The sequence below is a fragment of the Ornithodoros turicata genome, chromosome 2, assembly GCF_037126465.1.
Source record: "Ornithodoros turicata isolate Travis chromosome 2, ASM3712646v1, whole genome shotgun sequence".
NCBI classification, from domain to species: domain Eukaryota; kingdom Metazoa; phylum Arthropoda; class Arachnida; order Ixodida; family Argasidae; genus Ornithodoros; species Ornithodoros turicata.
This window is the reverse complement of record NC_088202.1, coordinates 100509054-100536929: the sequence shown is the minus strand read 5'-3', so window position 1 is coordinate 100536929 and position 27876 is coordinate 100509054. Positions and strand designations below refer to the sequence as shown.

The window sequence follows — 27876 nt, the reverse complement described above, 5'->3', positions numbered from 1 at the left end:
CACGTCGTTTGAAGATAGTGAACCAAGTCGTTGATGTATACTAAGAATAAAAACGGACCCAGAATTGATCCTTGTGGGACCCCGGTGTCAGTGGTAGCACAATGTGAAAGAGGGCAAGAACAACAAGAAAAAAATCATTAGAAAGCAGGAAATGCACAGGAAACAAGGGCCGTCTAATCAACAATCTAATCTCAAGCTACTCGTTGATACGACATATGCCATCTCCTTTGCGTGGATCATTTCCGCCTAATTTGAAAAGTGACGGTACTCTGAGTGTTACCATACTTCGGGAACAGCGGCAATATCACCTAGATAGAGAAAGCCTGCATATTCGTCAACGTGGTGTTGGTGTTGGTAGTGAAACGGCACGCCGTTGTCGGCTTCACAGAGGTGGACAACGTCACGACTAACGCCCTTAGGGAATGTGCGTCCTGGACCGACTTCTAAGGGGACTGTGTCGACATTTGTCTGAAAGCCGTCTGAGGAAAAGCCAGGAAAAGCCCCAGACAGCATGCACAGCCGGTACCGGGATTCGAGCGACGTGACTTAACAACTAAGAATCAGTCAATCAGGGTCGTAGTTTTCAACGGCGGTGGTCCACCACGCACGTGCCACCAACGGTCGTAGATGGAGACGAATCACCGTCGTCAGCGAGTAGTGATTATACGTCCACGCGTACTAAATGGGAAAACTTCAAAATTAAGCGCGAAATGGTCCCATATCTTTCTCAAGACTGATTTTCTGGAAAGCGTGTTACGCTTTTGTCTACAGACTCAGGTCTACAGGTTCCAAATTAGCAGCAATCATTTACTTGTTCTTCAATTCGCAGAACGGCGAATCACAGTAGCAGACCAATTCTGACTTTATATGTCCACGTAGCGAAGGAGGGAGACGAGGCAATAGGCAGGCCTTCTGTATCGTACGTAGTAAAAGAAGAAGTGCAAGCGCTAGTCGCACCTTTAAACGAACGACATTTTTTGAGCAGACGAAGAAGTAGTAGTATCTGCGAGCACGATACTGGCGATGAAGAAGAAGAAGATGAAGCATTCCGCGCGCAGCGAAAGACGACCATCAATAAAGGAGGCGATGTCAAGGTCATCAGCACCTGTTAGTGATACAGGTATGTGATTTGTTTCTTGCTGAAGATTGCACAATTGCAGATAGCACGCTCCTAGCCAACTATCATCTCGAATGATATCGTTATCCGTCCTGATTTGTTGAAAACGGGGGGCGTACGCCTTTTTTGTGACAATTATGAACAGCATAAGTGCCACAAAAAAAGCGTACAGGATATTATTCGAGATGATGATAGGCTAGGAGCGTGTTATGCGGCGAAGTTCATTTTGAAGAGCGTTAGTGTTTCAGGTTAGAGCACTGCACGGGCTCGGGATTACCCGAAAACCCTAGCCCAGCCCGGCCCGTGGGCCGAGCCGGGTAAAGCTTTTTTTTGGGCCCGAGCAGGGCTCGGGTATGACCATTATGGGTCCGCGCCGGGCCCATACATTGCCGGACCTAGGTCGGGCATAGCTTGTGTTACCCCTCTGTTAGTTAGCCACGGTCAAATTCTGCAGCCTGATACACTGGGCCGGGCCGGGCAGCCTATAAATGTCTGACGCTCGGGCTCGGGCCTGGACCGAGAAAAATCAGATGAGAGAAATTCTTCGGGCTTGGGTCGGGCCCGGGCTAGATATGCAGCCGTCCGGCCGGGCCCAGGCGGGTAAATCAAAGGAAGGCCGGTCTCGGTACGGGTCTGGGCCTAAAAATACGGCCCGTGCAGTGCTCTACTGCAGGTAGACATAAAGCGCACCTTGTGTTCACAGTTGAGCACTTTACCGTCCCGACCTGGCCCGTACCTGAAGCCGCGAAATCCAACCCTGACGCGACCCAGCTGCCAAAAACTCAACCCAGCCGGACCCGCACCCGACGCGACGGAGACTTTACCCGACCCTAGCCCACTCGGCTGCCGAAAACTCAGAGCGGCCAAGGACGGGCCTGCACTTGAATAGGCAGATTTATATTGTGATTAATCCAACAGGTGCGATCCAATCAGCAGAGACTCATAATAGAGCGGAAATCCCTTTACTGCTGAGCCTGGCTGCGGTACATGGACACGCGTACACGCCGTCCCTTATGCTCTCCATTTTTGCAACATGGAGGCGTCCCGCGCGATTGTCTACGCGTGCACTTCGTGGTTCTGTCTGCGATCTAGGCCGCGGAGAAGGCGAGACCCTCAACGCGGCGAAGACGGAGGAACTTAGCTGCTTTGTTTTCATAACGAATCTTGTAATAATGTGAAAGAATTAAGAATGGCTCCGAAAACCTCGACACGGCGCAGTCCCGAGAACTTTCGGAACGAAGCCGGGCCCGAGCCCGCCGACAAAGCGATTCTGGGGCCCCGATTTCGGTCAGCGGGCCGGGCCAGACCCGGCTTTTCAGGTCAACCCAGCCCTTTGCAACGGTCTTGTTCACAGTCCACCGCACGTTACAGCAGGTACTCAGGGCCTATATCCCCATTTTGTTCTGAAGGAAACAAAGATTACCGAAACAGTCAAATTATAATATTGTACTACATAATGATTATGTCTTGCTAAGTCTTGCGATGAAGCTCCCCGTTCATCATCTCGCAATAAAGTTGTTGCAACGTGCTAATCATGTCATTTATTTGCTATCAAAGTCGCTAGAGTATGCACTTCAGTGGACAAAGGAACCATAACGACGTTCTCCGACATGGAACTGCTACGCAAAGTGCAGTTTCCAGTCGTCCCATCTCGGAGTGGCACACCTCGTACCATGACTGGATTGTCAGCAGAACTACGACTTGCGGTTGAGTGGGACAACATATCGTGCACCGGACCACTTCAAAGAGGTACGCACAAATTATGTATTCTGCCTCCTGCAATTGACAGATTTCTGAGGTCGTGAACTAAAAATGACAAACAGCGTGCAGCAAGGCAGAATAATGCACCAGCGCAGACGCACTTTCCTGTTTCACACTGCGTATCTCTAGTTCTTGCTTCATGCACTGGACAAAAATTGAATTCTTGAAATTAAACACGACTATATCGTTTACCGTTATCCGTCAGGCCTACTGGACAGAGTCTCCTGCACAAGAACTGTACAGCCACAGTGCAACACCATTTTGAAAGATATCTGTGGCTCGGCGTTTCCTGGAGATTTCTTGGCGATACTTGGTCCCCCGAACTGTGGAAAGTCTTCCCTTCTGAACGTTCTCAGCGGTTATTGGTAAGCGGCTTACACTGTCGCTCAAGAACGGCGGTTGATGATAGGCAATCTAGCAGAAGGGGTGTCTGACCTACACACCCCACACACTAAATTTCAAAACACCATTTTTGGTGTAATTCGGCGGTATCATAACTGACTCCCTTTTTGGTGTATATCAACACCCTTTGGAAAAGTTACACCCCTCAGAAAAGGTGTATTCCTTACACCCAAATTGGTGTATTTCAACGGTATCATAACTGACTCCCTTTTTGGTGTAATCCTACACCCAGTGGAATGTGTACACCCTTCTGGAAAGGGTGTAAATGAAGTGCAGCATGTGTCGTATATGAGACACGGCGATATGAAGTCCGCGAACGCGTCTGAGGAATGTCTGAAGATGGCATGGCTGGGCTTGGGAATCCCAGCAATCTAATTCCAGCAACAACTGTAAGCCAAACTGATACAGATACATAAATGATACGGATGATACAGATAAATACATATAAATAAATAAAATAAAATATAATAAAAACAAAATTAATAAATACAGATATTAGTACAAATTTTGTTCACTTTGAACATACAGTTCTTCATGGTTTCGTGTTTGTTAGTGCAGTATGTACCCTTGTATTCGTTATGCAAATGCTCTCTTCCTCTGTTGTGTGAATACACAACTTTTTGCTCTGCCAATCCTTTATCGTAATTCTTTTTTTCTGAATATGCACTGCACTTGCTTACCAAACTGTATTGGGCTGACATCTGACATAATGTCCACAAAAACATTGGGCAGGACAAGTATTTTTTACTTTATGGTATTAGTTAATGATGAAGTCATGTCGTAAATATTAGGTACTGACAGCACAAGAAGGTAATTCGTTATTCGCCACATATCCATTCATTGCCTTTTCTTAAGAAAATGTCAAACTGGAACACATGTTTCACCCACTGTGGATATCTCCCAAATAAAAGTCTCATTAGTATATATGTTGTTCATTTACACCATATTTACACCAAAATGTGATAACACGTTGGAAAGAGTGTGTTTCGAAACACTAACACCCCATTAACACCACTTCTGGTGACTGTTTTTTCCATAGAAGGTGTAATAGGGGAGTATATGCAATGTTACACCCTAATTACACCTCAAACACACCAAAAAAGGTGTTCTGAAATTTACAGTGCATGTCCTACACACGCTACTTTATACACCATGCAGGCTACCCTCTCATCAACATATCCAGTCACCCCCTAGACACACACTCTCCTGCATATGTCCAGTCCCACTCCCATTCACTTAGACGCTAATACGATCAATGTGTGTGACACCTTTTCCTCGATCATTTTGCCCTACTTGCCTTCTCGCCAACCGCAGTTCATTAATCGAAGTATGCAACCGCATGTTGTGAGGCACAAGTGCTGTGTACGTCCTATGTTTGTCCTGGGTTATGGGAAGTAATTCCCTCGATTCTTCTTTGCACGTCCCACGGTAACAGGATAAAAGGCTTCAGTGGCGACGTGCTTGTCAATAATGAAAAGATCAACGGAGACAAAATAAGCAGGCACAGTAGTTACGTTCCACAAGCAGATGTGCACTTGGGCTGCTTCTCCGTAAAAGAGACATTGTGGCTCGCCGCCGAGTTGAAGTACCCTACATCCACTGAGAGGAGAGACAAATTTAACGCGGTAGGTCAAGCGGCCTTATGGTCAATCTTTGTTGTACATTCATGTTCCGTGATATCTCAGGTTGTGAATGCCATGGAGACTTGGTGTCTGCAGGACGCTGGACGAACCTTGGTGCGGGATATCAGCAAGACTGAATGTCGACTCCTAACCTGTGCTCAACAGTCGATGTGTCCGCGGTCGATTATATTTGTCGACGACCCCACGCGGTGAGTTGTATTAGGTCTTCCAAATGGGGACATGAAACAAGAGGGTAAGACGACCATAGTTCGGAGCACTGCTGGACGCATGACAATCCTTATACCTTTCCTCAATCATCTCTATTAGGTACCTGGACGAATCGCAAGTTAGGGCTTGCATGACAACGCTGAATTATTTCGCACTCCAAGGCCATACTGTCGTCGCTGCAATATCAAATCCCACGTCAAGCATGATGAATTACTTCACGAAGGTGAAAACAGCATGCTACGTTTATTCCATCTGGAGAGTTTTTACTCACGACACTCAATATACAGTACTTCTGTGTCGCGATAGATGCTCCCACTCGTCTTCAATGAAATGAACTAGTGTCGTTTTCTTTTATTCTTAAGAACGCTAGCTTTAGCTTAAAGTCCACTTATTGAAGTTTACTAGCAAGTTTACTAGAGTTGTAGTGTTGCAGTTCAGATCCTTGGGTAGGCCGCACGCAACGAGCTTGTGACCACCGATCTGACCCCACGTGTGAGTTGTTTACTACAACGTTGCCGTCTTTGAAACGCAAATGGCTACTCCGCCATCTATAGTAAAGACAACGCGACTGGTACTTCTGCGCTCAAATAAGCAAAGTTACATCCACAGGCGCGTGTAAACCACTCAATCCATTTCGCGTACTGCACGCAATCTTTCCGAAATAACAGGCGCGCGCAACATGCAAAGGTGAACAAGAGAGAATCTTTCATCTTTCATGCAAAGTTGGTTTTGTATGCGCGTGTGCATCGCTATTTCCTTGCGAACCAAAGCTGTATTATGTACGTTACGACTACGCACGTGCGTTACTTCATTCTGCGGCCGTCACTCTGCAACTTGATTCATTACCGCGAAATGCTAAGTCGCAGTCGGAGTCGATACATTTACCCTCCTATGTACACAGCAGTCTCTTGTCGAAAATCCTATCGGGGCTCTAGTGACCTTCTCCTTCGGCTTTCATGGAGCACATCTTCTTTGCCAGCAGATCTGTGTCCTGTCCGAAGGACGAAGCATTTACTACGGAGTCGCCAAAAACATAGATGTGGTTCTTCATGCTCGGGGTTTCACACGCCCATCTGACACGTGCATCATCGATTTCTGTAAGAAACATATTGTTGTATTAACGGAAATACTTTTTTTCTTATATTTCGTATAATTAGTCCAGCTGCGTCAGGCATTTCAGTTACAGTGCCACTCCTTCGCTCCCAGAAGTCAAACGACTTGATAATCGTGCCACAGTAGGTGACACTGACGCCCCCCTTTCTACCCACTCTCTCCAATGCACCAGAATATCAACAAAAGGATATTGGTAGAGATGGATCGGTCTTGCACGGATTCGCTACTCCAACCCCCTGCTATTGTGGGCGATATGGGATCGCCAACATATTCATACCGGGAAGCCCGGTCGAAAACCAGACACCTCGGAAGACTGATACATAGACCAGACGTCACCCTCATTACCCGTATGTTTCGCTATGTCCGTTACACAGGGCTGCGCAGAACATGAAGAAACAAGAAAACCCAATTGACCGTACATGCACCACCGCCATTCGGCAATAAGTGAACGGGAGTGGAACACCATTATCAAAAAAGTAACGACCGTGACCGAAGATCTCTGGCATACTGCAAAAAAACAAAAAACAAAAAAACAAAAAAACATGTACACACAAAACAAGGCGGCGCTAACTCCGGAATCATTTTATGGAGATAGAGCAAGCGGACTCATCTTCTAGGCACGTACAGGATCCTTGATAACTAGAAAGAGACTATTTGAACTGGGAGGCTATGTTCGTTCAGTGTAGAGATAACTTGATGTGCCGAGAAAAATAATCGGAACGCGTCTGTTGGACAGCGGGCAGCACCGTGCGCAGCGTTGTCCAATAGAAGCCCTCCGATTACTTATCTCGACACATCAAGTTACCTCTACACTGAACGAACTTGTTCGCAGAAGACAACGCAACATGCCTCCTATGCGTCATGGGCGAAGAGGAAAATATTGAACATCTCCTACTGTCATGCCCCGCCCATCACGCGATACCATCGACGAAGCAGGGCGCGACCATCGTCGAATTAGACTCAGCGAGCAAAAATGTTCTTCAGGAGACAAAAGGACTGTAATGGGAAAAGGTCACACAAGCCAAGACCAGAGACATTCAGAGACCGGGCTATAGGTCATCCATTTCAAGAGGCCGATACCGAAACTAACAGTACAATCTTAGTATAAACGCCTAAAAATTATGCACGGCGGTCAATCCTGTACCCTGTAGCCAAGCCTATTTGCCTCACTGACCGGAAGGCCGCAGCGACGCCCTAGGAACAAGTGACCTTTTCACAATCCAGGTAACCGCATAGAGTTGGCCTGTGGCACCAAGATACATGCCCTTCTACAAGTGACCAAAGGGATTACGCGAATCTGAACCTATACACCATCATAGACCACGTAACAGCCTTTCCTTTCTGCATCAGTCGTTCCCGAACCCCATGGCGCTTCCCCTAGCAGACCTTGAACGGTAATGGTGGTTACTTGCAGTATAAGGAAACTGCCACGTCCTAAGGTGTGTGTTCCATAGCTAACGTTTTCGATGTAAAGAACAGCAGGTCTGAATATGTGCAACATTTTATAGTCAACGCTGCTGTACCACAAATCAAGCGAGAAGCACCTCTGCACGTGAGCACGTGAGGCAAAATTGCCTGTACGATCGCACTGAAAATTAGGGCAAACGCATAGTCCGTAGTAGTAGTAAAATGAGACGTAAGCGAAGGCAGAGTGGCAAAAGCATAGTTCACGTGCAGAGCCGTAGCGAGGGGGGTGCGAGAGGGGCAGCCGCCCGGGCCGCCCTCGCCTGAGAGGGCGCCGAATGGCAGTACTTGGAAGGTTGGTTGGACACGACAAAGCGGGAATGAAGAAAATTTCAATTTACGATCTCGGCAGCGCAAACAGGCGTTTCATTTCTTTGTTTATAGGGCTTCTGACGGCAGTGGGAGAAGGGGGGGGGGGGCGCTTTGTATTTACCCTGCCCTGGGCGCAAACTTGTCTCGCTACTGCTCTGCTCACGTGTAACTGTCCTGTCGACTTTGTTTTGCTTCTTCAGCAGTCTTTTTCGCGATATTGCGTTTGCTCCAAAGAAAGTCCAAAGTCATAGGGATAAAACGTGACTTTTTCACAAGGAAAGGGACCAGTTCCCGTTGCATAGTGGGTTAGAATGATCGCTTATTCACGCCGAGACTGGCAGGTGACCCGGGCTCGAATTCCGGCACCAGCTTTGCTGTCTGAGGTTTTCGCCGGGCTTTCCGGCAGACTTTCCAGACGAATGTCGGCACAGTTCCCTCTAAGTCGGTCCAGGACGCATACTGTCCCCCAGTCCTCTTTGCTGTCCTCGCTCCATCTGTCAACGTCTCTACGCGGCTCGAGCCGCAGTTGTTTCGCGGAGCTAAGACGAATTTAAAAACAAAGAAAGGGGGGGGGGGAGTTGCCCCTTTGTAAATGACACACCATGTGCCTCAAATGAAGACAAATAAACTGGTGACGGGGCTCGAATAATTTCATGCCAAGACATGACCACACTATTTTCATCTTGTCCCCGGCAGTGTCTTCGTTTACTGGGCCAAAGTGCATGCCTATCTTTGGTTCATGAAGACCGAGAGACACGGCCACAGAAGGGGGCAACACACGCAAGTCTCAGTGTCCTTGTCTCTCGCTCTTCTTCATGGATCTACACCAGCTAGCCTGCACCCTTTTCCTTGATTCACTATCTTTTTGTTTCGTTCATGTCTTGATTCTGTATTCCACGCATATCTTTCTTTGGCTCGCTACACTGTTGGTGGTTGCGTTTCAGTGCTAGAAGTGGCTTGCGGGATGCACGGTGATCTGCAGGCGTTTGTAGATACCGAATCTAAAAAGATCAAGGCTTTATTAGAGGCAACAAAAGTGCACAGGGCACGTTACGTGACCCTAAGAGAGGAAACAACTACAGTGCCGAGCGAGGACACAACAGGAGAGGTGACGAGAAGACGACGACCAAGCATGGCCAACATATTCCGTGTAAGTGTGCGTATGAATGTGTGTCCAGGGAAAGGTAACGGAACCTTTTCCGTTTCCGTTATCACCTCCATTACTGGCCCTTATTTGTTTCTGTTCCAGTTTCGGTTACCACCATTGTTGCTTTCGTTTCCGTTACGTTTCCGTTTCTGTTTGCGGTACCGCCCCCCCACCCTCAAGCTTTTTGTTTTCCTTCTTTCTTTTCTTTCCTTTTTCTTTAAACGAAAAAGACCATTGACACCGTGACAAAACTTAATCCCTCTACGTTCTGAAGTCTATTTTGAGAACTCCAGGGATACATGCATACAAGGGACAACTTTTATTCAAAATATACATATATAGGTACGTGATTTCTGTGAACAGCTAATATGAACATGGTTTCCAGGAACATTACTCACGCTTGCAACTTCCAGGTCACCAAAAGCGTATAAGAACTATGCTTCTTCTATTTACAGTATACTACTTACTTATATGCTCCAGTTTGATAGTTCATTTTAGTTTGTTCTTCAGTTAATTTTAGTTTGCTTCATTGAAGTTTATTTCATAGATTTATCTACATGAGATGGTGAAGAATTGCAATAATTCGGGTCCTGCGGTACCCGAATTATTGCCGTTTCCGTTTCTGTTTCAGGTATTCTAACTGTGCGATATCCCGTTTCCGTTACCTTTCCCTGTGTGTGTCCGCTCCAATAGCACCTTCAGGGCCCGTTTGCATAAGAATTGAGAATGACACTCATACTCGATCTCAACAGCCTTTGCAGCGCATTGAGCACGCGCTCGGCACCCCCGCAGGAAGCGCGTCCAATGCTATTGAGAATGAGTCTGAGACTAATACTTTTATGCAAACTGGCCCAGATGTGTCGAGCCAGGTGCATATCGCGGTACCTACCAAGCTATCACTTTTCATGAAATACGCCACCACTAGAAGTAAGACCGTGTGGTGCGGGGTCTCGGAGTTTCTAATGTAATTTGTAGATGAGTAAATGAACTTTCATGTAAAAGGCAAATGCTTGCTGCTTCAACAGGATCGTGCGGAGGTCGACGCGAGGGATTATCTGTCGGTGTTGTTCAACAGATTCATCTTTCTTACCTTCAGAAGCCCGGTAAGCAGCCTAGAGTTGTAAACGAGTGTCGTTGTAAACATCACCATCTGATTTCGCCTGCGTGAGGCCCACCATGTTCATCAGGGTAATAATGTTAGAACATTTGCCTTTTAATACATACAGGGCGTTTCACAGCGTCAGCTGTATAGTGGAGATTTTCCCGAGGTCGCGTCAGCGTCGTCGGCATTCGCGTGTCCGCACAAAACTCTTATCGCATGTGCGCTCAGCGCTGGGGGTAAGGAGGAGAACCAAAATGCGCTTCAAATGCTGCTGCGGGGCGCGTCGTAGTGGATGGGGAAACCGGGCGACCGGAGTTTCCATTTACCTGCGTGCCGGAATACTGGCTACACCACTTGAAGTCACCCTTCCTGGAGACGACATCGGAGAAATGTGTGCCGTGCAGCTTTCCACAGGGCTCGTGGTGGCTGTACTTCTCGCCTCGCGCCGCGCCGGAACGCGTCCGCGACTTTATCGTGTATGTATTCGCGCCTTACCGCACGCACAAGCTTCTCGTCATCGAGATTTCAATGTGGATGTTTCACTGGCCAAGAACACCACTTTCCTAAGTGATATGTCCGAACAACTGGTGGTTACGCTGTGCACCGACATCCGCCAACCCACAACTACAGACATGGCTCATGCATAGGCTTGGTGTTCCAGAACAGCCCCCTCGTTCAGGGCACCACTCACCTCGCCAACCATTTCTAAGAATAGATTATAATCTCTTCTGCACTTCTTATTACGAGTATACAAGACAAGAACATTCACTAAGAACTTTCCTCGGCGGAGCCGTCCTGGCGAAATCCCGGCGTGCTTTCCAGCCCCTCCACATGTATCAGCACACCTCACGTGATAACCAACGTCGTATCACACCACCTTCGCAGCGCGTTCCTTCCATGACTCACCGCGCCGCGCTATCCCATGCTTAACGCCACATAAAGAGCTGTCGCTGTAAAAAGCGCCATGTATATTGATGACCTAGTCAACATATAACAAGCCACTTTTTTTGTGGATATTCAATGACATAAATATAAGCATTAGCAAATATAATACGCTGCAAAGTTTCAAAGTGTGCGAAACTAGGAGATCAGTCTTCGCCAAACCTCCCCAGAGCTTTGCTATCTCTTCCAACCGAAAGAAAACGAATTGAATCAAACTAATTGAATTAATTAACTAAACTAAATAAATTGCACTAATTCGATAATTAATGAATGAATTAATTGAATTATTGGATTGAGATCGCGCCGCTAGAAGCACTTCAAAATGATCTCGCATTCTTGACCGAGACAAGTGGGGAAACTACACTGCACTTGTGCTCAAGACCGTTTTCATACCGCAGGTTCATATGACATACCGTCAGTGTTTGAACATTGGAACGACGATTGTGTTCGCAAATGTCTGGAACTCTCCGAAGTGTGGCGTCGCCTGTGTTGATATGAACGTCAGCTTTCTCTTCCTCTACGTTGCTTTCATGTCCATGTGGGCACTTTTCAGCGCCACGCTTAAAAGTACGTGTACCTGGTGTCTACATTAGCAGTCATATGGCATACACGAGGGTGTGTCATAAAGCATTTACGGACCACCTTCGGCAAAACAGTGAAGCAACCCTGAAGGTGGTTCAGACACATGTGGGATACGTGCTACACAACTGGCGCTCCGACTGACCAGCACACCCCCGACCGCTTCGGGGACCCAATCAAACTTGTATATTGACTGCACATGCCCAGGACGCAATCAGTGATTCGAGTTTGCGATTTTGTGTTTATCTTTCGAAAACAGCGTGGGTACCAAAACTCATTCTAAAGTGAGCTCACGTCGCCCTCACATGGCGCGAGATGTCTCCGGTGAGTTATAGCCAGTTATAGAATTTGATTGTGCAACATGGCGCATGCGACTGTGGCTACCGCATCATGGTGTTGCAAGTACAAGGTGTTCGCATTTTGGGTTACCGGTGTGAGAACCCTACTAAAGCAGCAGGCATACAATTTTATACCGCTGGCTCATTTGACAGTCCGGGTGCTCAGCATATATATATATATATACAAACGCCACAAATTTCATTCAAATCCACCTCGTAGTTTTTAGAAAATTATAATTTCATATAACGGGCAACCCTGCGTCTGAGACCCCACACGAACTACGCAGTTCCCGTCATGTACGGCGGGGACATAAACATGCCAATAACAATGGAAGAATACAGCGACATCTGTTGACCGCTACCATCACCACGCCGGTTCGCCGGACATGGTGCATTTTTGCGTAGGTGACACTTACGGTGATTCTGCCGACAGTTGTTACCCATTTCCACGATGTACCAGTGTTCTTGCATTTTGAGAGAACATATGTCGGGAACTATCTCGTTTGAGGCCATGTAACACTGTTGCCCGACGAATGGGCGATTGACTCCCACAAGACGACCTCCCCAGTCTATTCGCCGCAGTTTCAGTCGTGATTAAAAAATTATCTGTCGCACATAACATTTGTAGTATGGGTTTCTTTCGAAATAAGCTTTCAAATGCCGCTGCCAATATTAACAGTTTGCCTGCTGCTTTACAGTGCCTTTAAAACACTCAAGTGTTGTTTTCGTTCGCTTTCGTCGTATATACGCCCTTTCTATTGAGTACGCTGAAATTGCGCCCTCTATTCCAAAAATTCTCGAATGTTGTAGATTGTGACAGATAAAGGAATGATGCCTCCAATTCACTCACTCGCCTCTTCCCCCTAAAACTCACAAATCGCATGAGCCTTGTGTATGAGGCAAAACAGGGGCTATGTGCCACCACCCTGAAAGGTAAACGAGCATTCAAAAATGCGGTCAACGGTAGAACAAAGTTTTACAGTAAACATTTTTCTTAGCATACGTAATCCCTTTCCGTACGCTAGGGAATGTGTGTTCAGACTGCGTTAAACGCAAAGCCACGTTCGGCGCATGCGGAGTGTGCACACGCGGTTTCCTTGCGTACGCATGGCGATTGCGTATACGCTGTACTAAAACTTTAATAACTGAGCGAAGGGCTTGGGATCTATAGTACAGACAGCTTGGGCGTTGTATCACATTCGATGTGTACTTTCGTGGTTCAAAAGAAAAATGCGTGGAGTTAGATACACTTCTCGTTATTTGCAGGTCCCCTCCTCGTCCAACATGTAATAAGGGAACAGTGGCACTCGCTGTACACCAAGAAAGCCTATTTCTTTGCGAGAATCTTCTCGGAGCTCGCCTACGAGGTACGTATAGAACTATATGCAGATGCTGTTAAGGGATGGGCATTTGCTGTTTTATAATTGGTAGCATTTTCGCGGTCTTATTGTCTGGCGAATGAAGTGGCGTTTCGGTTTTTGACGAAACGGCTTTGAGCATGATTGAGCACAGACAGTGGGTGCATCCACTTCGTTAACTTCTTCCGACGTCCCATGACCAGCTTCACCATGACCACAGCGACTTCAGATCATACCTGGGTAGTAATGTCATTACTGTAATGAAATTACAGCAATGAATTACTTTTTCTGGTAATTTGTAATGTAATGCATTACTTTTGATATTATGTGATTTGTAATGTAATTTAATTACATTTTGGCAGTAATTTTAATGACATTACTCATTACGTTTTTACAAAAGAATCGACTGTGTCTTCTGTGTTGACACTTTGCAGAAAGAGAGTTGCCGTCTGGCGAGTTAACAGAATTCCAACGCCCACTAAGAACGGTGACGCACGCAATCGGCACAGAATGAAATATGTCTCGTTTTTACAACGTAGTGTTGTCTGACAATGAATTTCCACATCCACAATATCATTACGATTAAACTCGCAGTAATGACTTTGTAATGTCATTACTTTTTCGTAGTAATTTTAATGTAATTTCATTACATTTCAGTCGCAGTAATGAGTAATGTAATTTAATTAAATTCTAACTGGAGTAGTGAGTGACTAATGTAATTTAACTACATTTTAGAAGTAATTTACCCAGGTATGCTTCAGATTCACACGCGTGATTTTTTTTCTCTTTTTGCTATTGAATTCGTTGGTACTTCGTTCTGGCGTGTAAACGCTTTGACCAAACAAGAGGAACGACATAGCAGGTAGTGACTTGTCGCATGTTCAAACCGACCATGATTAACTGCGCATCTCTCTCGCTGCACGACTACATGAATTCTCATGTATAGCGAATTCTCAGCAAGTTCAGTATAATTCCAATAGGATTGCGGTGGTCCGAAGCTGGATTGTAGTGTCGTCCCGGACGCGCAGACTAAACAGTTTCACTGAAACGTCACCACATCCGATCCCTGCTGAAAGGTCTTCTTTCCTGTGCAGCTCTTATTTTCTATATCGGCGGGCATCTTCAACTATTACCTGACCGTTCAACCGAAAGAAGAATCTCGCAGTATGACGTTCTTGCTATTATCCTTCATTGTGTGCGTTCTGAACCAAGCCTTAGGAATGTTAATCGGCACACTGATCGACAGCGAAGTAAGTGGAATATAAGACTGTCGATAGTTGCCTTACCGCACACTTTGCAAAACTCCACTGTGCTCGACATACTGACGTAAAATAAAATAAGCAACAGTCTATTCGAAGAATGCCTTTCAACTGCCCACTGAAACACATTATCCGGCTACACACGAGCCTTATTCAGAAATCCGGTTGGTCGTTGAAAAGATACATCAAATTAGAGGCAACTTGTTATATGCAAACGTCGCGTCGACTCTTCCATTAGTTTCGTCACACATAGTTACCCAAAAAATGGAGGCATGGGCCTATGCAGTTCTTCGTCGAACAGTAGTGCTGCGAACGGTGTTTAGCGAGGCTATACAGGCAGGAGGGCGAAGACTCTTGAACCTCTGCAGTATGTAGAAACTGTGTCCGAGCAGCAGCGTTGTCGTTGTACACCTAACCCTAAATTTCCTCACTAATTTCTCAAAACACTGTCACAACCCCAACAACAAAATACATGGAAACTCATATGTCGTCATACGGGGCCTATATATACAAGTTTTTTTTTTTTTTTAGCTGCAACAATTTTTGATAAAAAGGGGAGTTGCCTTAGGACGCTTTTACTTTCGCAATTGGATTACTCAACGGGGCTGCTACTAGAAAGCCGTGTTTATTCTCAACTAGGGGACTGATTAAAATATATTTTAACCAACTTTTTTATTACTGACTTTAGAGAGTACATTGCAGTTGTAATATTAAAGCCTGAACTTCACATGACGCGCTGGAGCACGCATAACGAAAGTAATCTAAGCGCGCGCCACCAGACCTAATTATTTCAGTTCTCCAGTCTGTTGCACCCTCAAGAGGTCGGCAAAAGGACAACGGTGACATCGATATCTCCGCCCTCACTTAGAGTCACAGAAAAGCGTATTGTTTCACGATCTTTGCATTGTTTTTCTTTTTGCTTGTAAAGAGCTTTGCGCGTCATACCGGGCAAGGGCAATAGCTGTGTCCGGCAGGATGAGATGACTGATACGGCAAGCAACTGAGAGTACAATACATGAAGGAACGAAATGAAGGAAAAAGAAAAAAACGAAGATCGTGAACGATAAGGGTTTGCCAACATCTCGTATGACATTTTTCTGTGACGTTAAGTGAGGGCGTCGATATCAACGTCAACGTCACCGTCGCTCTTTTTGGGATCACTTTCTCTTTCGAGAGGATCGCAGAGGTTAGGTCTATAGCACGCGCTGTGAGCTCACTTTAGTGCTTCATCAGTGGTTCGAGCGGATCATGTTGTGATAAGGCTTTAATATTGCTATCGCAATGCGCTCCCTAAAGTCAATAATTAAAACGTTCATTAATTAGTCTCCTGAGCAAAAAATTGGTTTCCTGTTTCCTACAGCCCCATCGAGTAATCCGCTGGCAAAAGTAAAACCGCCCTAAGGCAGCGCGCCCTTTTATGAAACTTTTTTACAGATAAAAGAAACACCCTGTATAACCATATAGGACTCATACAAATCTGTATCGGACTACACAAACTGATATAGAACACACCCATACGAGTCTCATACGGGATTTTTCAATAGGGACACAACGTTATCCTCGCATACAGGACGCGGTGGACGACTAATTTCGGTGACACTGACACATCCTGCTAGCAGGAAACGAATCCCACTTCGCGAACTCACAGCTGGCGGGTAAGAGATGACAGAGTACGCCTCAAATACCCGCTGCTCGAACGCTACTGAACACAATGCAGATTTGAAAAATAAAATCAAAGAAGCAGACTGGGCTAGTTGGTCTCACTCTGTCATAATGAGTGCAGATGATTTCTCGCTCGTGGATGTCGCGTATCTGCTGGACATGTCACTCTGCCGCGTTATTTTTATACTCAGCCACTCGCGAGCAGATTTGTAAATTACCCGGGAACAATAAGGAGTACTAAACACGATTGCACCATAAGACTTACATAAATCAGTACAACGCGCTAAAAACAACACACAAAGGACGAACCTACAGAAGCAGTGCACATTCAAGAATTCTTTAAGACAGCACAAACTGGTGCTACTTAAAGGGACTTCGCAACCAAATGGATTTCAAGCCTGCGATATTCCCACAATCATTTACACGAACTGAACACAGCTGTGAAATATCTCACTTGAAAACGAAGCTGAATCCTTTGATCCTTTGAATGAATCCGAAGCTGAAATTTGAAAAAGTCTGGCTCTCGCAGAGCCCCCCCCCATCGATGGAAGTACTTCCTATCTCTGGTCGGCCAACGTCACCGTGCATTACTCATACCATTCCTGCGCTGTTTTCTGACTCTCAGTGAAGCAGATGACCGCTGTTTCTTTCCATCTGCGTCTGCGTGATCTGATCCCCAATTTTCGTCCATTGTTTTGTTCCGCGCGGTATACTACTACTCCGCCGCTCCATGCAGGGTGCGTAGCGCGTTGGCCTTCGGAAGGGAGAGTTTCTGCGACTCCTCTCACATGAGAAAGAAACAAAGTTGATGGCTGGTATACTGTGGATGTTATGCACAAACTACCATGTGCAGCAATTTTTTCACCGAATGTTCCGAAGTATCCCTTTAAACGTGCAAAGAAACAGCTGTTCTCGCCTTGACAAGGCAATCGAAGGGAAAGTGACGCACCTTAGCCGACCAACCAGCCCCCATTCCCTTCCCCCCTTGTGACTTCCCTTTGTCAGAACACTATTAACACTATACACACCCTTTAATCTGCAATCGGGAAAAGTAGTTTTTTTAATGGTTGACCACCTGTGTGTTTACAATCGAGACAAAAGAAAAGAATCGGTAAAAGAACTACCGAAAACCACATGCGTGTTTTTTTTTCTTTACCTTATTTTTTTTAATATTCGGAGGATATTTTTTGGGGTGTGTTATGTTCTAAAAATTCGTAGTTTTTCGCATTTTATTTTTATATCTCTGTTAATATCCGAAGTACGTCGAAAAAGCTACAGCTGTGAAAAGACATATTCACAAAAGGAATGAGACGCTGACTTCCCAAAAATGTCATGCTGCGGAACTTGCAGGCAATGACATCTATTCCACGACATCACCTGGCGACCAGGAACACCTCGGAATCCTGGTATTCGGCTACAATATCGTATCGGCAGCTTTCGCTTGCGTCCGATCATACGGTCGGTGTTGCAAAATCAAGCAGCCCTTTCATGAAGACAGTTTGTATGACATCTGTACTTGTTTGCTTTGAAAGGAAAGCACGGTTCACAGAAGAAGAGAAACGCTAGGTGCTGGACGTTTCCCAAGCAGATCTGAGAAATGGCTAAAATGCCCTCAAGATGCCCTCATGTCGAATAGTCTCACAAAATAGGGTACCCATCTAGTGACACCAACGGCGAATTACATCTAGACAAAGATGGAGGTCACCGCATTACACGCATGCTTCGCAAAAACCTGCGATGCGAGGCAATCCGACACCAATAGGAAACGATCCAACTAGTCATCAAGGCATGGCTCAGTTCCTCATTCCTCAGTTCAGGATTTCTGAAACTCACAAATGCGGAGTTTTTCGGATTAATCCGAATTTCTTCACAAAATTTACCGGCGTACACCGGCGTATTTTTTCGCATAAACCCAAAAACCAGCAACCCTACTTACGAGTTAGTCGATGAACATGGTGTATAACCACAGCCCTCTTTAAACTGTTCTTGTGAACGAGTGTCTCCTCCTACCTGTTTCTAGCTAGCTCCACAGACATTGCACAGCTTGAGACAAAAGATTACGGAACACCGCGGTGTTGCATTTCTCCATTGGGGTGACACCGAAGTAGCAAACAGGAGCGGACACACATACAAGAAGACGGTTAGAATAGCCGGTCACCCGTTTCTTATTTGAACCCGCCTTGACATCTAGCACGAGACCACTGTGATGAAGAAATACGCAAGTGCTGTGCTCCTTAAACTTTTGTCCCAAGCTGTACAGCAAGTGATCCGGGAAACCCGAATTCCGAAACCTGGCAACCTGCAGTTCAAGACTGCATCATGTCTTTCAGAAGTTGACACGTTACACGCTTGGTGGCGCACGCATTTTCAATGGCCATTGGCTTCAATGATCATTGAAGACTGCTTGCGTGACAGGGGTATTAGACTGGCCAAAAGACAAAAGGCCACACGCTTCTCCGGCTCCCGCTGGTACCGCCAACATAGATGTGTACCCTTGCTAATCAATAGGAAGGTAAGTGGCCGTAAGAGATGTTCTCAATCGTACGTTCTGGGGCAACGAAAAAAAGACAACTGTAGTGGTGTCAGCTGAAGACAAAACAGCTATGCTAGGGCACGTGACAGCGGATTAGCCCGAATGCCGTCATTCGGAAACTGGGGCCGTTCTGGGAACGGTTGATTGGTTGATTAAACGTTTTGTTTTCTGGGACTCCGTTACAACAACAATGTCTGTCACTTACATCATTGCCCCCTTGAAGACAACCAACTACATATCTAAAATAAATTTTTTAAACAGCTGCTGGTGTTGTCATGTGCGTGTCAAGTGCATTAACTATACCCTTAACCACTTCTGCCCGGATTAGTGAGCTTAAGATGGGGGCAATCCTTGCAGCAATACAAATTCTATTTCGTTGTCTAAGAAGTGTACTCTCGTGATGTACTACCGCGGGAGCTAGGTGCACCTTAAGCAATCATAAAATTACTACCCAGAAATACCTTCATATTCTGGAAACTAATACTGCACTTATCTATATGGCCCATCTACTGAAGTCAAGACTAAACTAGAAGGGGCAGAGTAATACAAATCGACCACCTCTAACGACCACAAACTGCAACGGACTAGAGCTCCCATCTCTCGGCCACTCAACTCCTGCCTCCAATAGGGTACTCACACTTCGCGGGTCACTGCAAGGAAGCTCCTGAAGACCTGAATGCAGGAATGAGCTCCGTATACACACAGCCATGTATCTTTTTCTGATATTATCGCCCTGAAAGGGAGACCCTATTTATGAGTTTTAGCTGAAAAAATAACTTTTACAAAGAACAACAAAGCCCCAGTCTTCACAGAACATTTCCCGAATGTCGTGCTTCACTACAAGTGGCTTAAGTAGGGATCACAAACCGTAAATCATGGACCTTTTCTCGCACAGGAAGTTGGATGCATGGTGTCTGCCACCATTTTCGCCTACTGCACCATCCTCAGCGGGAGATTCTTCACCAAGCGAGATCTCGCCTTTTACATCCAGTGGCTGCCGTACACGTCCTACATGTACTACGCCTTTAACGCCATCATGATCTGCATTTTTGGCTGGAGCAGAGGGAATCTGTTTACGTTCGGGGACGATTGCGTGAATATCACTTGTACTACTGGTGAAGATGCTTTGGAAACTTACAACGTAGACGAAGAAGAGTTCTACGTCGACATAGCCGTTCTGCCACTTTCAATTATTGCATTGTGGATTGCCACGTATCATGTGCTCTCCTACAGGATTAAGTGGCGATACTAACACAAACTGACGCTCTATAATTGAGCATATGTACGATATTGATAGACCCAAACGTTTCTTTGCTACGACGTGAATAAATTCGAGATATTCTCCTCGTGCGTCCTGCATACACCACAGGAACAAGGAAAGGAACCCGAGACAGGGATGGAAGGGACGACAACAAATTCTCAATTCTTTTTCACTGTCTCGGGTTCCCTTCCTTAATCATGCACCAGCTTGTCAGCGCCTTGTCTCTTCTATCGACCACAGGAACAGTTCCACAAAGAAACAGTACCACAGCTCTGGTTTCAGAAACAAATGCAAAGCTACGACGTTACCACTATAAGCGCTCTTCTGTTAGCAGCTACAGATTCTTGACATTGTTGTCGCTCGGTCGCGTATGAAATTTAATTTTCTCCTCGCTTTACACCCGACCGATCGATTCCCCGTTCGGTGTCGCACTTCCCACAAGCTCGTGCTCTGCTCCGAGCGAATAAACAAACGCCCTGACGCCGTGGATATACCGGGACCTGACGCACAAGCTTTGCAGCGGGCACGAGAACGCGAACGGAAGCGCAGATCTCGCGAAGACCCAGCTCGTCGTGCAGCTGGGGCCACAAACAAGATAGTGAGACGTCAGGATCCCAACGTGCGTGAGTAGTAGGGACCTAGGTCCAACAATGACGTCATTTTTCTAATCAAATTCTAGGAATTACTGTTCTAATCCAATTCTAAGCCAAAATCCACTTGTAAGCCAACAAAATCCAGTTCTAAGCCAACCCAGTCGGAATCCAACACAAGCCAAATCCAAAGCCATCTGATTGGTCGCCATTAGCTCCGCCCACTTCACGTTGATTGGCCCATGCTAAGCCTACTGATCGTCGATTGGTTGACCGTAGTTCCGCTCCTTTATGCTAATTAGTCGGCTCAGCTCCGCCCACTTCACGCTGATTGGCCCATGCTAAGCCTACTGAGCGTTGATTGGTTTACCGTAGCCCCACCCTTTATGCTATTACTTGGCTCCTCCCACTTCACGTTGATTGGTCCACGCTAAACCTACTGATCCTTGATTGGTTCATCATAGCGCTGCCCTTTTATGCTAATTACTTTGCTCCACCACTTTACGCTGATTGGTGCATGCTGAGCCTCTATACTAATTAGCCAGCTCCGCTGATTGGTCCGCGCTAAGCCTACTCACCCCGATTGCTCTTTTCCATAGACTTCTAAGCCCCACCTGATTGGCCCGCGCTAAGCCCCACCATAATTGCTAGCGGGTCCTGATTGGCCTACTGAACATAGCCTTCACCAGCGCCCGCCAGATGGTGCGCGGATCGCTCGGCGGTGGCTTCAGATGGTTCTAACCCAATCGGGTGTGTCTATCTCAGATAGCTCTACGAGATCAATCGGCGGTGGCTTCAGATGGTTCTAACCGAATTGGGTATCTCTATCTCATACATCCAAACTTACCTCGTGCCACCAGATGGCGCGACTCAGGTGCATCAACTCCGCGCTGTTCCGCTTCGAGGCGTCACACGAGCGAGAGAACTTCGTCGAGATGTGCTGCCACATATTGCGCTCCCGTATCACCACAAACAAGTTGCGGGAAATCATACGCGAAATCTTGGACGAGTACCTGTCGGCTTACAGGGAGCAATCACTGCGCGAGCTTCAGGAACTATGTCAGGAAGAAATAAGAGTCCTGGAGACGATCATCAATCGCTCTAGGAGCTATGGATGAAAATAAAGATGCATCACACCTCGCTACACAGTCTGCTCAAGTTATTCCACGATGCGCATGCAGTTCCAGCACCCTGCTCGAATTCTCATCTCCGGCGCGTCCATGTGTGGGAAGACGGTGCTCACGCAGAATATAATGAGACACCCTGAATTATTTAGCATTCCACCGCAGAAGATACTCTACGTACGAAAGTATGCAGCCGGCTGGGAAAAGGATTTCAACGGTGTGGAGTTTATGGACAGGATACCCGCAGATTGGGATGAACGATATCCCACTCTCATAGTTATTGACGATCAAATCACGGAAAAGGGGGTTCTATCGGAGGTAGAGTCGTTGTTTGTACGTGGTAGCCATCATAAGAATGCGTCCGTGATCCTGATCACACAAGCCTTGTTCTATCATAACGCCGCTTTTCGAACGATATCGCTGAACGCCAGTTATATCGTATTGTTCCGGAATGCGCGGTCCGTACAACAGATCGAAACCTTCGGACGTCAGGTATTCGGGAAACAGGGGCTTTCCTATTTTCTCGACGCATATAACCAGGCGACGGAGAAGGCGCACGGTTATTTAGTTGTGGATCTGCACGCGCAAACACCTCCCTCTCGTAGCCTGCGAACGGGTATTTTACCGCACGACCGGCAGTTCCTGTTTACGCCTGCGAAATGACGGCCGATCTTAGAAGACATCTCACGCTCCTCAAAGTATTGGCCACCAGCAAACCGACGCACCGCGCAGAGTTACTTAAAGAGCTCAGCTGCGACGACATTCGAATCCTTTCGGAAATCTGTCTGAATATTCTACGCGGAAATATCCCACTTTCGACGGAACTTCATAAAAACCTGAAGAAACACAAAAAAATCCTCCGCTTCCTCGCCTACAAGTCACTTCATAAGTGCCCCCGGCAGTTGAAGAAATATATTAGGGGACAACGAGGTGGTCTCATTCCCATACTTCCACTGCTCCTCTCAGGGCTATCAAGTCTCGTGGCGGGAGTCGCGGGGCGAGCGATATGCAAAGCCATCGGTCATGGCTCATAGAATAGAAATAGGTGAAGTTCTGAAATCGAACGATTCGGACAATGTAAAAGAGGGCAACATACTGGAAGCCCTCTATTACTTGCTGAAGCGCGCTCACTATCATCCTCCTCCTCCTCCTCTGGAACCTGTCCATTCGGCACCCGAACCGGAACCCAATCAATTCGATTTTAATCTTCTACCCTCCGGTGTTGATAAAGCACGTGCGAAATCTGTGCTAAAAGAATTGAAGAAAGTTTTCACCTGGCAGGCGGATAATGTGCCAGTATATAGAGGGAAGCGAATCAATCGCTCAAACATCGTGGCTCTTGTGAGCTACTTAGCACGTCGTAGCGCGCTCATCAAGAAACCCAGCTGGTACAAAAAAGTATCGAAAATTATAAGCGCTCTGGAAATACACCGCATTGCTCGCTGGAGCAAATATGGGGCCCTATAGAAAGATCAAGGAGAAAGGGTTAGGAGGAGTGGATCGGTACCCACGTTATCACAAGCTCACGAGCGCAGAAGCCGTGGAACAGCTGAAAAAAGAAGATGGTTACACCCTTCACAAGAACGTGAAGAAAAAATTTAAGCGGCGCTCAATCATCGCAACTCACGTGCGGGATTTATATCACGCAGACCTTCTGGATATGCGTAAATATCAGAAATTTAACGAGGGCTTCAGGTACATCTTAACAGTCATAGATATGCTATCGAGGTACCTGTACATGGTCCTCATTCGCACAAAGCGCCCGCAAGACTTAAAGACAGCTTTCCAACGAGTTTTCTGTCATGGAATTCCGAAGAATTTGCTCACGGATCACAAAAGCGAATTTTGGGGTTCCCCAATTCGTCAGTATTTTCAGTCGCTACTAAATCACTATAGCACGCAAAGCAGAATGAAAGCGGCCTCCTGTGAACGCGTGCAGAGAACAATTAGAGAAAGAATAGCCAGGCATTTCACTAGTACGGGGAAGTTTAATTATATCAACGCGCTGCCGAAGATAGTGGCCGACTATAACGACTCGGTACACTCCGTCACGGGCGAAAAGCCGAAAAACGTGAACGCCGGAAATGAAGTAGCTCTGTTCAACAGATTGAATCGTAAGACGACCCCGCGCGAGAGCAAGTATAAAGCAGGGGACCAGGTGAGGCTCACGTTAGATCGCGGCGTGTTCGCCAAAGGCTACGATCAAAGGTGGACGGCCGAAGTGTTCGAGGTGTCGCGAACTAGAAAGACCGATCCACCCGTAGTGTACGTGAAAGATTCGATGGGAAAAGAAATACTGGGATCATTCTACGAGCAGGAGCTGCAGCTCGTCCACCATCTTTCCTCGTACCATAAGCGACTCATATCCGCGGTGATTAGAAAGAAGAAAATTAACGGGGTATTGGCACTACTTGGTTCGTTGGTTCGGATACGTCAAAGATCACGATTCTTGGGTGCCCGCCAGCGATGTCGGAAGATGAATTTTACATGTATCTGCTCTCGAACGCCAGCATCAACCTGCACCCGTCCAACGCGTTGAATGACTTCACGATCACATTAGATAAGCCGCTACACCTGGATGATTCGTACGTCGTCGGTCTAGCGGGATTCTCCATTCCCAACAGCTTCCTGAGTGTGAACCACGCTAGCAACGGAGAAGTGGCAAACAAAACAGCTCACGTTCGAAGACACGGACACGCTATTGAATAAAATATTCCCCGAATATGGGATAGAGTGGAGTTACGAGGAAGATCACTACGTATTTAAGCTACCGTCGCGCGTGCGCTCGGTGAAATTAATCGACAGACCGCTGCATCTCGCCTTTGGATTTCTTTTCTCAGCTCGTGCGTTTCGCTATTCCACTCTTTAAACGCGTATCGCCCTACTTAAAAAAGACGGCTGTTGCGGCCGCTAAGCGCGTAGCCAAAAATCTGTCTGAGGGAGACTCTTTCCGAAGTGCGCTGAAAAGATCAGCGAAAGATACGGGCCGTGAAATTCTCCGCGACCTCGGAGGGGCTGGCGGGCGAAGAAAGAGGAGAAAACTGGACGTCTTCGACGGCATAAATCACGCTGGTTGCGCGGCCACAATTTAGTTGCGAGATGGACACGATTAACGTCGTACATCCCGACACTCCTCTGTTGGATAAGTCAGAAACACAGTTATTTTCCGTGCCGGGAACGCAGTGGCATATACTGAAGAGGGAATATGAGGTATTCTACCCGTTCACTGACATATCCTATGTCATAGAGTTCCAGCTTTCGAATTTGGGGCATCACTATCTCGGTTTGAACTCCGCGTACGTAGTGACGAAAGTCCGCATCGTATGTGACGATGGTTCGCTACCGGAAACACAGGCTGGCGATCGGACGACCTACGACGAGGTCTACCCCGACAACGCGTTCGCCAGCTCGCTTTTCAAGAACGTAGCCGTCTCCTTGAGTCAGACCATGATTACGAATAATGATTTGTATAGCTATAGAAGCTACCTGGATATTTTGCTTCACGCCAGCACCATGGAGCAAAATACCGCGCATAAAGCAGGTCTGTACACGCAAGAAGCGCGTCAATCGGAAAACAACATTCGCGCTCGTGGACCGTCCGAACGATACAACCTCACACGTGGCGGCAAGACAATCAACCTGCTTTCCAAGATCAACTTGGACATTTTCCTGAAGCCTAAGCTACTCATATCGGGAGTGGAAATTAGGCTTGTTTTTTATCAAGGCTCCGACGCGTTCCGCATTATGAAGACCGATCAGGGGCAGCACACGCATAAAGTGGAAATCATGAGTGCCACCTTGTACATAAAGAAAATCACCGTGTCTCCCAGCCTATTCCTCGGACACGAGACGGAATTCTCTCGAAACGCACGAGACGCAAGGCTCTCTACACACTGGCCGGAAGTGAATCGCGTATTCGTTCGCTACCAGTTGGCAACCTGGATGCATGCCTGGAAGATTTATTTCCAGAGAAGATACTGTCTAAGGTGGTGGTCGCATTCGTGCCCACCCTAGCCTACCAGGGAGCATTCAATCGGGACCCGTATCGATTTGTGAACTGCGACATTGAGTCGGCGACGCTCACTATGAACGGGACGCAGCGAATAGACACGTTCGACTTCAACAATAACCTGAACCACCGAAGCTACTTCAACCTCCTGGAGCAGCTGTGTGAGAAGCATGTCTCCTACGAATACGACCACTACGTTGGAAACAAGTTCCTACTGTACTACGACCTGGATCCCGATCAATCCTCCGTCCACCTGTAACCGATCAGGCGTGGAAACGTTCGTCTGCAACTCAAGTTCCGACGTGCCTTGGGCGAACCCACGACCGTATTGATACTGTCCGAGAGTGTGCGAATTATGTCCATCGATAAGAACAGGAACGTCGCACTGGATTAGCGATGTTCGAGCAAGATATCGAGAGACTCCTGAAGTACAACGATTACACTTCGGCACTCTTTCGCGGTAGCTCGAGACGACCGTCTGCCCGCGCTGGATAGACCGGGTATAATCGTCGTGAACACCCATCGGCAACAGCAAGCTGGGGAGCGCTGGATTCTGTACGCGAAAATGAAGGATGACCTCATCTACTTTGATTCCTTCGGATTGCCACAAATCGAACCCGAGTTGAAACGCCTCACAGTCGACGAATATAATGATGTCTGTATCCAAAGCCTGTATTCTCCAATGTGTGGTGTGTACTGTTGTATTGTGGCGACATTGCTGGTGAAAGGGAAATCACTGAAGAGCATTGTAACCCTGTTTTCCGATAATCTCGCCGCTAATGACCTAAAATCAATAAAGCTGCTAGAGAATTTGTTTGTCGCTTAAAAAAGTGTGGTGTCCTTTATTCTCTACAGCTCCCCACAAACTATACTTGCTTAGTCAATGAATACGTGCTGTAGCTCCCTATCATATCACTCTATCAATAGAGCTTCCCATCATATCAGCCTATCTTCCTAGTCCATCACAGCAACGCAACATTTTTTTCTCTTAAAATCAGAAATACATGTATTTTTATTTTACTGCTGATTACATATGGGACGCGGACTTTCGCTGGTCTCGCGGTCACTTCTTCTTTGCGGTCACTTCTTTTACCATCCCTGAATCTCTCCTTCTTCTCTAGTTTCAGATCTGGTAATTCTCGGATTTCTTGCAAATCTTCATCTGTGAGTCGCTTAAAACGACGGGTAGGTACACCTTTACACGTTTATTGTTGTCCATCAGGAGTTCCACGTACATGGACTCCCCGTACATAGTATCCACTTTGCGTAAGTCCAACACGTCGATCTTTTCGTTGTTCGGAACAATGCTCATTTTCTGAATGTCCCCATCACCGGGTTTGTTTCTTTAGTTTATCCAGCTTTTCGAAAATAGATGACATATCTCTCAGTGCAAGTCTCTACACACGCCAAATGAACTGAAAATGAGGACGACTATTACCTAACTTTCCTCATCTTGAAGACAATAGTGAAACATACCTTTCTCGTTGTGCGCTTCACCGGGAGTCGACCAACGGAAGTAGCTACACAGACCTCAAATGAGTTGTATACAGGGTGTCCCAGAAAACGTGTCATTGAATTATAATAAAAAAACTACTCCACCTAGAGTCATGCGGTCAATGGCATTTGTTCTTACTGGGTTTTTGCCACCTCCTCATGTGACTGTCGTGTAACGTAAGTTTAATTATGTCAATTTTTGCGAGCTTAAGTCGGAAATTTGCCTAGTAAAGGTCACTTTTTTACCCCACCAATGTGAAGAGCATGTCTAATTTAGTCAAATTAATGATAATTGACATGGATATTCAGGAGCTATCCCATCGGAAAAAATAGCCGAACATCATGCTCTACGGAGGTCGCACAGAATAGCGCACGATGAAGTTTTCAGCGCAATCTTTGTCAGTCCGACGAAAGGAGGTTGGAAACCCAGCCCTCCCCGACATCGCAGAATGAGATAAA

The 27876-nt window shown here is 46.6% G+C and overlaps 1 protein-coding gene across 2 annotated transcripts; it reads left to right on the top strand.

Moving 5' to 3' along the window:
* The first annotated feature begins 1009 nt into the window (after positions 1-1009).
* Positions 1010-27161, top strand: LOC135383889 (ATP-binding cassette subfamily G member 4-like). Of its 2 annotated transcripts, XM_064613182.1 has the most exons (13): positions 1010-1120; positions 2675-2866; positions 3084-3243; positions 4716-4905; positions 4966-5111; positions 5230-5353; positions 6113-6227; positions 8964-9169; positions 10192-10269; positions 11609-11777; positions 13394-13494; positions 14580-14735; positions 19835-20283. In XM_064613182.1, exons 1-13 carry the CDS (start codon positions 1024-1026, stop codon positions 20189-20191), a joined length of 2091 nt encoding a protein of 696 aa, XP_064469252.1. In that variant the 5' UTR covers positions 1010-1023; the 3' UTR covers positions 20192-20283. The 2 variants fall into 2 exon arrangements, with proteins under 2 accessions (XP_064469252.1, XP_064469253.1); XM_064613183.1 differs by lacking the exons at positions 14580-14735; positions 19835-20283 and adding an exon at positions 27045-27161.
* Positions 27162-27876: the final 715 nt, after the last annotated feature.

Bases quoted from the DNA above. Each gene is read 5' to 3' on its own strand.
- LOC135383889 (XM_064613182.1), top strand. From the start codon at position 1,024: ATGAAGAAGAAGAAGATGAAGCATTCCGCGCGCAGCGAAAGACGACCA. The intron at 3,244-4,715 runs GTAAGCGGCTTA...CCACGGTAACAG, and splicing joins AACGTTCTCAGCGGTTATTG to GATAAAAGGCTTCAGTGGCG. The intron at 4,906-4,965 runs GTAGGTCAAGCG...GTGATATCTCAG, and splicing joins GGAGAGACAAATTTAACGCG to GTTGTGAATGCCATGGAGAC.